This window comes from Sphaeroforma arctica (assembly GCF_001186125.1).
Source record: "Sphaeroforma arctica JP610 unplaced genomic scaffold supercont1.1547, whole genome shotgun sequence".
NCBI lineage: Eukaryota > Ichthyosporea > Ichthyophonida > Sphaeroforma > Sphaeroforma arctica.
The window spans coordinates 370-11,163 of NW_014039011.1; the positions used below are offsets into that span (position 1 = coordinate 370).

The 10,794-nt window shown below is 42.2% G+C and overlaps 2 protein-coding genes across 2 annotated transcripts in view; one reads left to right on the plus strand and one right to left on the minus strand.

The window, feature by feature from the left end:
• Positions 1 to 240: 240 nt before the first annotated feature.
• Positions 241 to 9,331, plus strand: SARC_11150 (hypothetical protein). The gene is made up of 16 exons (XM_014294770.1): positions 241 to 513; positions 834 to 991; positions 1,328 to 1,416; positions 1,652 to 1,761; positions 1,894 to 1,981; positions 2,276 to 2,432; positions 3,264 to 3,312; positions 3,974 to 4,106; positions 4,870 to 4,931; positions 5,286 to 5,452; positions 5,804 to 5,974; positions 6,368 to 6,552; positions 7,264 to 7,294; positions 7,462 to 7,552; positions 8,146 to 8,270; positions 8,741 to 9,331. The coding sequence occupies exons 1-16, from the start codon at positions 273 to 275 to the stop codon at positions 8,903 to 8,905; spliced, it is 2,022 nt and encodes a 673-aa protein (XP_014150245.1). The 5' UTR covers positions 241 to 272; the 3' UTR covers positions 8,906 to 9,331.
• An 831-nt stretch (positions 9,332 to 10,162) lies between these two features.
• SARC_11151 (fumarylacetoacetate hydrolase domain-containing protein 1) overlaps positions 10,163 to 10,794 on the minus strand; it is a 3,077-nt gene continuing 2,445 nt past the window's right edge. Inside the window, exon 5 of the mRNA XM_014294771.1 lies at positions 10,163 to 10,480. Within this exon, the coding sequence (XP_014150246.1) occupies positions 10,336 to 10,480 (145 nt within the window). The 3' untranslated portion in view covers positions 10,163 to 10,335. The remainder of the gene's footprint in view (positions 10,481 to 10,794) is intronic.

The following is a 10,794-nucleotide window of genomic DNA, read 5'->3' on the forward strand; positions in this document are numbered from 1 at the left end:
AATCCACATTGTACACCTGTAAACATTTATGTACTTACGCCACGTATCATATACTCGGTATTAACCTTCAAATAGTTCGAAGGACTGCAACAATCTTCTGTGGACAATTTAATTTTGTGTCGTTTCTACTCTTGGAAAGTACACTACACATACCCCTAGCCGTATTCGAATACTATCCTACACGCTTTACTCATAAGTACACATTCATGTATATAATTTATATACTGTCCCTTCTGAACTAGGCACGAGTCACGGACGAACGAGAGCACCGTATGGAGTCAATGCGGCACGAGAGAGAGTCTCGCACCGAAAGCCGCCGAAGTCAATCGCTGCAACATGCGGATGAACGCCTGTCCACAAAGGTCGGAGACGGGATCAAATTTAACATCACGTTTGAGAATCTGAGCTATGGCGTCCACGTGGACGGTAAGAGTAAGGAACCCAAGTGGCTGCTGAAGAATGTGACAGGCTCTATCAATCCGCGGCAAATGACAGCGCTCATGGGTCCCTCAGGTAAGCGTCTACAGGTTTTGAAGTAGTGTGCAATCATGCTAGTCCATTGTCTATACTAGTGGCTGTTCGCTTTCCGATCGAAAATCAGTTGTAAACTGGACAAGCGAATAGGGTGTATATCCGACATGCTACGACGATTAGATTTGATGTGTGCACATTAGAAACCACGCCAATTTGGCATATACCTGATAGTGGATTCGCCTCTGATATGTACATAATTTTTTATTGTTCTTCTTGCCTGGTATGTACATGGTCGGTTATTATTCCACGTGTCTGGCATGTACAGGATCTCTAATTGTTCTATGTGTTACAATGGGCAGGTGCTGGTAAGTCTACATTGCTAGAGGTTCTCGCTGGACGCAAGTCCACGGGTGTAGTTGAGGGCAGCCTGCTGTTCAATGGCAAGGAAAGAACAAGGGAGATGAAGCGATGGTTTGGCTTTGTTGAGCAGAGAGATTCGCTCATTGCTACAATCACTGTATGTCAGTATGCTGTGCGAGTTGTTGTTGCTGTTGTGTTAATGAGATTGGTTCGTATTTGCGCGGGTATCCAGGTATTTTGCTTAATTGTAGATTTCAGTACTTTGGCTGAACAGTTCGTAGTGTAAATTCACCTGGACAGTTTATTGCACACTATCTGCACTATTATAAGAGAACGAGTCCTCCTATACAACGTTTCACTATTGCTCGTCCCCAGTGCCTATCTAGAAAACTATCTGATTCGACAACTAGTATGAAGTGCCTATGCTGTCTGCTTGCACCTTCAACAATGCACCCTTACTCATTGTCTGTGAAACGTCTTGCCGCCGAAGTAGGTCCGGGAAACTCTGATGTATACGGCCAGGCTAAGAATGAAGGCCAATGGACTGAATGACGAGGGCGACCGTATGCTGCAAGATGAACGGTATGACAACTACCTACCCAGCTCTGCGCTATGTGTGGTGCTCTGGAATTGATCCTGATATCTCTGTGTGGCTCGGTTGTGTTGTCGCCAGTCTATCTTACTTTATTCTTGTCAGTTTATGTTTATTTGTAATTGTATATGATTCCGGTAGAAGGTTTTTTGGTCATCCTGGCTTATAACTCTGCGCCCTTATTTCTCACGTGCATATCCACGTTGTGTCATATCCACTTCTCAGGGTCGATGAAATCCTCAGCCTATTGGGACTACAAGGGTGTGCCGATGTGATTATTGGAGATGAGGGCAATCGCGGTGTTTCTGGGGGTCAAGCTAAGCGTGTAAATGCAGGTGAAGTTATCTTTGCAACGCTGCGTGCACTCTTATTGTTCGTGCTATATGAACCAAACTCGTTCAGTGTTTACCATATGCTGAGTTTACAATGCTTCACAGCCACGCTAACCTACACGTCAATACTTTCAGGTATGGAGCTCATCACCAATCCCTCTATCCTGTTTTTGGACGAACCTACATCTGGATTGGATTCGGCCACATCCCTAGACTTTATTAGGTATAGTACTTGTGAGTTATCCCTAGACTATTAGGTATAGTATTTGTGAGTTTGGGTGTGGGTATTAGGGTAGGTTTAAGTCTAGTCGTGAAGTGGGTTTACTTTGCACGCGAGTGCTTGTTACCTGGATTAGATTATCGGTGTATTCGTTGCTGTTTATCGGTAAAGTGCCCCTTGATCATCTCGAGTACAACGCACATCACTCGAGTCATCTGTTTTCATTCTGCAACACACTACCTCATAACCGCTCCCGAAAAAGGCTCTGAAAATCAATATCCTCAATTTCACGTGCAGTTGTATCAAGGACGTCTGCAATCGCGGAGTGTGTGTGATTTGCACTATCCATCAGCCCTCCACCGATGTTTACAAACTCTTTGATCGTTTGCTGCTGTTGGTGGCGGGTGAAGTGGTGTACCTGGGTGACGCTCAAAATGCCCCGAGTTACTTCGAGGTATGTGCACGGGCATATATATTGCATGCTTGCACAGACACATATATATACATCCTTAGTGTAGACATAGATATATGCATGCTTAATACAGACATAGATATATACATGCTTACTACAGACATAGATATATACATGCTTAATACAGACATAAATTTATACATACTTAATACAGACATAGATATATTTCAAGCTTGATACGGACATAGATATATACATGCTTAATACAGAGGTAGATTTATTCTAGCTTGATACAGACATAGATGAATTCATGCTTAATACAGACAGATTTATTCATGCTTAATACAGACAGATTTATTCATGCTCAATACAGACATAATATATCCATGCTTAATACAGACAGGTATATTCATGCTTAATACAGACAGAGATATTTTCAAGTTTGACACATGCTTGTTACAGTCATAGACATACTCAGGTTTAATACAGACAACACAAGCATATATATACAAATGACATAGTTAAACCGTTGCCCAGTCGAATATGATGATTGTGTGCTGATGGCTGGTGAGGGCGTGTACATAATTAGTTCAGCGCGACTGGTGTACAGTAACCACAGCAGTTGTCACTAAATGCTGCAACCGCGTGTGTATTCTGTTCAAAGTGCGCTGGACGAATCTCATTTATTTTGGTCGTGGCACGAATCGAGTTCGGCTACGCAATGCGTGCTTGTGGTCAGGTGTGCTCGTCTCACTACCTTTAAGATACAAACCATTATTTTACGAACACCGGTTCGCTTCTTAACCATTGGAGGATAGAGTCCTGTACTTGCGCATTGGACTCACACTCATAATCCATTATGTATCTGTATAGGAGCATGGATTCAAAAGACCACCGAAGCAAAATCCAGCAGATTACTTGGGTAAGTGCGAGAGTTGGCATTTAATGGTTGGGTTGTGCTCTATCTATCACCCGTTGCGGGTATTGGCTTATGTTGTTGCCGTGAAAACCCCCCCCCCCAAAAAAAAAGTTTGTAACTACGCCTGTCCCATCGTCAATGGCATTGGTGCATTGTATCTCATAATCAATAGCTTTGGTGTAGCATATCCTATCTTGGATAGTATTTGTGTAGTATATCACATTGTACCCCCTATAACGCGCCCTTGTAGGTATCACACTCCACCCTGAGTAAATGCACATCAGTCTAGAGCTTATGGGGCACTGCTTCTACGCTGGTTTTAGGGTGTGCGAGGTGAAGGGCTTCATGTGGGCCTAGGATGTGCGCAACACTTTGCTCCCGCCTGCTACGCCAGCATCTCGATGTTATGGTTCCAGAATGAAGAAAAAAACTAGCCATCACTTTTTCCTCGCCCTTTCAGAATGAAACTGTATGCTCTAACAGCAAATCGATCAAGATCGTGTTTGGGTTTTTGTTTGCTGCATCTGCATCGCATACACCTTAGATAAGCCATCTTATACACAGTGCAAAACAAGTCGGTAGCCTTTATATCACGTAGTGTATATACGACTGTATTTAGTAGGTATATACTGAACCATTGCTATCCATACCACGCGCAATATAGTATCTGTGACAGCTGGCCACCCTCCCATGCTGGAAACGCCGGAAACGAAGTCGTGGCCCGATATCGATCCCAAGTTCTGGGTTGAAACATACCAGAAATCAGCCATGGCCGAAGCCAGGAAAATATCTACGATGTAAGTTAGTGGAGACTGTGCACTGTGTAAGGCGGTGTGCTGTTTTTAGCGTTGTAGCTAGCATTGCTTAGAGGGGCGCTGGAGAAATCAAGGGTTGTAAGGTTTAGGGTATATTGATCGGTGTCTTGCCGATGTAATACAAGTGTAATTGTGTAGTTGTTTCGCGTTGCCATCGGTGCATTTAAATTGGGTAGGTACTAGGTTTTATGGTACTTACAGTTCGGTCACAGTCTCGTTGGGTGCGCCTGTGGACTGATGCTATTACTAGTCAATACCTGCGGATGACTATGTACCGATGCTTTGTTGTTGTGTTAGTAGTAGCTGACAATACTTGATTGTGTATGCATGCGAATAGGCAGCAATATATACTTGGCGGTGTCTACATACAGCAAGTTGTATGCCCCTTCTCTATTTGAAACAATTTCAATGGTTTTACAAATAATAATATCCCCTCACAAAAGTCGCTGGTTTCTGTCGGAACTGTGCAGGTCTTGATGCCGCCGATTCGAAATTCCCAATTTCAAATCGAGTTTAATAATACCCCATATACTGCAATTTACAACACATTGATTATTTGGATTTTCTATCCAGAACTGATTTTTGCAATCACGTAGCCCATTTTACCTTCAGCTGCCATGACAGTTCTATATTCGCCAGTCTATATCTCAAGCTCACGATGTCCCATTCTGGACTCCGGCATACGGTTGATCCAATGGTATCAAACCCAAGACTGAATTTCACCACATTCCCTTGCGCAATACAGCAAACACCGGGATGAAGTCACGCGGTCTGAGCTCAGCCGTGATGTCGATCTCTACGCCAACGGTAGGTATATTCTGGAGTGATTCCTAGCAGTATCGGTTTCTAGAGGTTTTAGGGTTGGAAGTGGGAACCCATAAAAGCGTAAAGAGGATGTGGTGTGCGACTGAAAAGTACGCGTGCGTGAACAGCGTGCATGTACCGTATGAAGTTACCCAAAGTAATGCAAGTCTATGACTGCGGATTTGGTGTGATGTGATGAATAGTAGTGCGATGATGTATATTCAGGATCAATCTATCTCACATTCATGTATACTAATTTATTTATATATGTGTGTGAGTGTGTGTGCGTATGTATATATATATCGACCACTTACACTCTCTATCGATCCTCTTACTGCACCCGGTCCAAACCAACAGGGTTCTACTACAATACCGCTGTCCTCACTCAGCGCGCATGGGACTCGGCTAAACGCGATAAGTCCTTCTTCTTCAAGCGTGTGATTGGCGCTATCATGGTTGGGATTATCTTCATGTTGGCCTATCTCTCGCCTGGATACGACCAGGCAGCCATCCGTGCTAAGCAGGTGCGTGCTTGATTCTTAATCTATTGGAACATCCTAATATATGCATGGATATATGCCTTTTGGTCATCGGGCGGTGGTATTATATATTTATATATCCTTCCGTACTTTAGTATAGTTGGCCTGGCATAATTATTATATAATAATCACATTTCGAAGGATTAGGAACTGTTATGCCGTTGCTAAAATGCGTCGACCCCCGAACGTATTTCGAGACGTCCACTGAATTTTTGTACAACTCAGCTCATAATCGCTCTATCTCATCGGATATCTTTCCAAACACGTCGGTATTGTTGGTAGTACTAACATTCATTTACTTCTTTCCTTTTTAAATATGTTGGTTAATCGCCCTAGTCGGTGCTGATGTTGTCGCTGACGTACTTCATATTTAGTTTCAACGCCATTGTTGGGCCTACAATTCAAAGCCGTGACTACAGTGTGAGAGAAATCAACGCCAACTCTTATTCTGTGCATAGCTATTTCTTATCGACAGTCATCTTTGAATCTCCGTGGAATGTCGTAAAGGTATGTGCACTGCAGGTAGAGATTCAATCGCAGGGTAGTAGAGCTTAATATTTTAGCTGAATTTAGATGTCCTAAATAGATCGAGTGTGAATAATACACCACAAGATATTTCGAAGCTGACATGTGCGCTTCTTTTATATTAGACAGTAGCCCGGCGTTTTGTGTGTGTGGCCTATAGTCTACTCTCTGCCAAGGCTGAAAGTTACTGCGTCTATCTTGCAGTGTTCTACCCCCACGGCAATAACTGTACGTAAGTATTGTAGCATACATTTACTTCTATAGGAGCATGGTACCTTCTTGATATTACCAAATGCAACACCAGACGCTGCTGTACAACACAGAAGCCCCATCACGCAATGACTTCATCTGTGTTTCGCCTTGTGTTTATTGCAGGCCGTGTTGTGGTCAGTTGTAATATACTGGGCGTGCGATCTCAAGCGCGAAGTGGGAGCCTTCTTCTTCTTCATGATGGTCACGTTCTTCATTGCGGAGACCGGTCTGAATTTCGCGCTGACGTTCTCGTTCTTCTTTCCCACGGCCGATGTCGCCTCCATGGCAATGGTCACCTTACCTTTACTGTATGTGTTTCCTTGGTATTAGTGTTTTCATGATGTGCGCTTTCTGGTATGATTAAAATGTTTGTTTGGTGTTTATGTTCGTGATATGAATGTCTGCGATGTGCATATGCCCACGACAGCGTATAGACTATAATGTCGTGCTGGTAGTCTTGTTCCTATACCACACTGCTGACTGGTCCCTCTGTCTGGTCACTTTGCCCATAACGTACGTTTTTCTCATATTGATATTTCTATGATGTACGTTTGCTTATAGTAGTACTTGTTTATGTTATGTTTATGATGTATTTATACGCACGAATTCAGTATATATACTTTTGTGTGAGTCTTTGGTACATACATACCTATGTTAACAGTGTGGTCGTGATATATTTACATGTGCCTTTGCTATCAGCTTTCTAGGCGTACGAATGTATCTACAGAAACATATTATACGGGTGTATGTGATATTACTGTTTCTATGACGTATGTCTTATGAATTCAGTGTTTCTGCGCTATTTCAGTATATGTTGATATTGTCTGTGTTCCGTGACATGTTGATGCTGTATGTGTGTTTGAGATATCTATTAACTTATGATGTACTCCTGCCTATGTTTGTAGTGTTGTGATGCTTGGATGTCAATGTATTATGTTGACGGGTCCACGTCGACACATGAGCTCACTACTAGTGCCTTCGCGATACTCATACTCACCTTGTATCCTCTATTGCCTTAGGTTCATGCTGTTCTCGGGATTCTTCATCGCGGTAAGTCAAGCAGTCGCGTTCGTTGTCGCAGAGTTCTTCTTGATAGCTGCCTACTTCCCGGTACTTCCATTCCTCGGATGCCGAGCTTTTTTGCGCACTCATGAATCCATACTCGTACTCACCTATACCTTTTTTGTTTTTATGCGTACATATGTATACCGCTATAGAGACCTGATATTCCTGACTACTGGATCTGGGCGTACTACATTTCTTTTGTTAACTATGGACTTTCCGCCTATCTTTTGAACGAGTTCTCAGGTATTGTGTTTGTTTACTATGGAGTTGAATGTATTTCGTAGCCTTAGTGCTATGGTTTCGCAACGTTGGGGTTGGTATTCATAGTCTGGTTGCGAAGTGTGTACTTGATTCAGTTGGTGCCGGTTGGGCTGGCCGAAACAATACGTACTGTATCTGACTTTTGAGGAATACAAGTGTCTTAATTTGCTATTTCTGACCGGATATATTTCACGCAACATACACCCGATCGATATTTTTACTATAGATACATTACAGTTATACCTCAGTGTTTGTAAGCGTTTTGGACGCATTGGTCTTAAATTTATCTCTGGTACTTGTATAGATGGTATATTCGAGAAGAAGAAGAAAATAATGTGCGTAGTTACTAAATAGATTCGGTAAGCAGTCCTTCTATATCATGGATTGTGCCTATATAAATGTAAACTTATATATATATATATATTTATACTAGTACTACTATAAAGTTTCCCCTTGTATAGATCAGTGGAACGGTGATATGTATGCGTTCTCTGAAATGAGTCTGAACGTTTTTGCGCGTGTTGAGATTATATGCGATCTAAGTGACCCAAAATTCGTTCAATATTATTTGGCAGGCAATTACGAGTATTGCGGATCGTACAACTATACAATAGGGTCTGAGCCTTTGTATGCGTACACGCCATGTGACAGCGACGTACCGTACAACTTTTCGTCCTTCACAACCAATATGACACTTCCGGTATGTATGTGCAGGGAATTTGTATCCAAATGCACACGAGAAAAAGGTTCCAGGTACAGACTGCAAGTTGGCTTATAGAAACTGTTGGCGTTTGTGCTTGCATCTCAGTACGCAGCTACAGCGTATGGCTTGAGATTTTTGGTTTTAATGTTCGTGATTATAGGCCTCGTTATAAGCATATTCGACAGTGAATGGGACTTCTATGAAAGGAAGACTATACCTTTCTTTAAAGCCGTAGGTTGATCCCCCCTGGGGAGGAGATGTACGCATCCAACGATGCTCTGTATCTAGACCAGGTCGCCTCTTGAGTCCATTGATTCCTTGTGAAGAGAAATATGTTGTATTGTTGACATATTTCATGACGAATTCCTTTCTTTCTTCGCCATCAGTCGGTGTTTCACGTATCCTGATTCTGTTTTCTAATTCAAAAAATATATATTTTTAGATGAATATTTTTTTCTCCGTTGCAGTACACCATCCCACCTGATGAAACAATCAGCGGCATGGGTATCCCCCTCTCAGGCTTTCAGTCGGATATGTGGCAGAATTTTGGCATGATACTGGTGATTTGGGCCGGCACTCGCGTCCTGGCCTTCATGGCTCTGCGGTTCGTCAAGCACGGGCGTATGGATTAGAAGAGCTCCAGCCCTATAGGATGTAATTTTATCTAGATTCTTCAGGCGAGAGATAAAATGGAGTAAAATATGGTAGGATGATCCTAGAGTCCATATCATATGGTATCGTGATGTTCACTGCACAAGGATATTGTACGAGAAATATATAGATTGCCAGGGAAGAAGTTGTTTTTTGGTCGAGCAACTGTATGCTAAATGCTTCGGTATTTGGTCTATGGCTACTTTGAGATTTGAGGTTGTTTCGTACCGAAGGTGATGTTAATGGATGTGGTAGCACACCACAGCGCTTACAATGCCAACACCAACTCTGTAGTAATCGCCAGAAATTTAAATGCAATAAATTAGTCTTCACTCAACACTCAGGCAACCCTCAAGAATATATTACCTTTGACGCAGGGTAAAGTGAGTGTTGCTACCAATCTGTAAGAGGCATTTGTTTATTTGGCTTATTTTATTGCTACATCGTGGCATCAGGATGGGAATGACTAAACAGCTGTATCCGTTTGCAGGCCGGAGACATAACTTGTCGTTCACACTTGATACTTGCCTATGTACTGATCTCGCACTTGTCTTGTCTGTGGATTACTGATATTCCCCTTAAACTTTATCAATCTGCTATTTCTCCACTATTACCTACTGCCGTGGAAGTAGATTGATAGTCATCCTTTAACTTGCGCTCAATACCCTGTCTCCATGTCTGTCGTGTACCGCATAATCTATCTCACGAAAGACACATTGTGTACTTGTCGTCCTCTGGCAGTCCCAACCCAGAATCCTGTTCACCTGTCCTCTATGTGCTTATGCATATCTCTTCTTACCACAAGACATTCCTTTGTGCGCGTTCACGCTGACGATCACTCCGCGGCAGTGACCATGGCTCCGCTGTCAAACCACACTCTCCCGACCACTAATTTCGTGCGTGCTCTTACTTACCTCTTCTATACGATTTTCTTCCATTCATATTCGATAAAACGAATTTAACTTTCTATTATTCATATTCAACAAACCAAATGTATTTTTCTTCTTTTCATATTCAATGCAACTAAGCTATATATCACTCCACGGCAATAAACATCATCGTGCACTATGTCATCCCACACCCAATATCATATCACCCTTCTCTTGTGTTTCCATATACATTTCCTCGATACATCTATCTATACTATATCATATGTATTCTTTAACCATCACTCCGTATCAGTGAGATCATCGTGTTCTTATCGTTCTCTGTCAACCCACACTCGATACCATATATCTCTTCGATATACCTTCTTTATGTTCTGTCATACGTTTTGATGCTGATACCTATCGAATCACTCAAGTGGGTATCATTGTCTACTTGCGCCCATTATCATTTCATACCAAAAATTAAACCAACTAATAATAGGGGGGGGGGATTGGAGAAAGCGAGCCTATATTTTAATCGCTCACTATCTCTCCACGGCAGTAAACATCATTGTGTACTTGTCGTCCTCGGTCAAGCCACACTCGATATCCTGTCCAGGCAGAATAGGTCCGACACCCGCGGGAGTGCCAGTGAGAATCACATCACCCTTCTCCAGTGTCATAATCGAGCTGCAATGTGTTATACGTCGGAAATAAGACTCTTATACTTGTAAACTTCAATGACATCGAATTTAATTTCACGAGACGTGGTTTTAAGCTAACCAAAGAGCAACGATTGGATAGTATGGTTGCGATTGTATGCTATGGTTGGAGCTATCAAACATGATCTTTAAGACTATATAATCAAGTGCATTGAGCTATATAAACGACTCATTGAGCTATATAATCAACTGCATTGAGCTATAAATTCAAGTGCATTGAGCTATATAATCAAGTGCATTGAGCTAAATAATCAACTGTATCGAGCTATAAATTCAACTGCA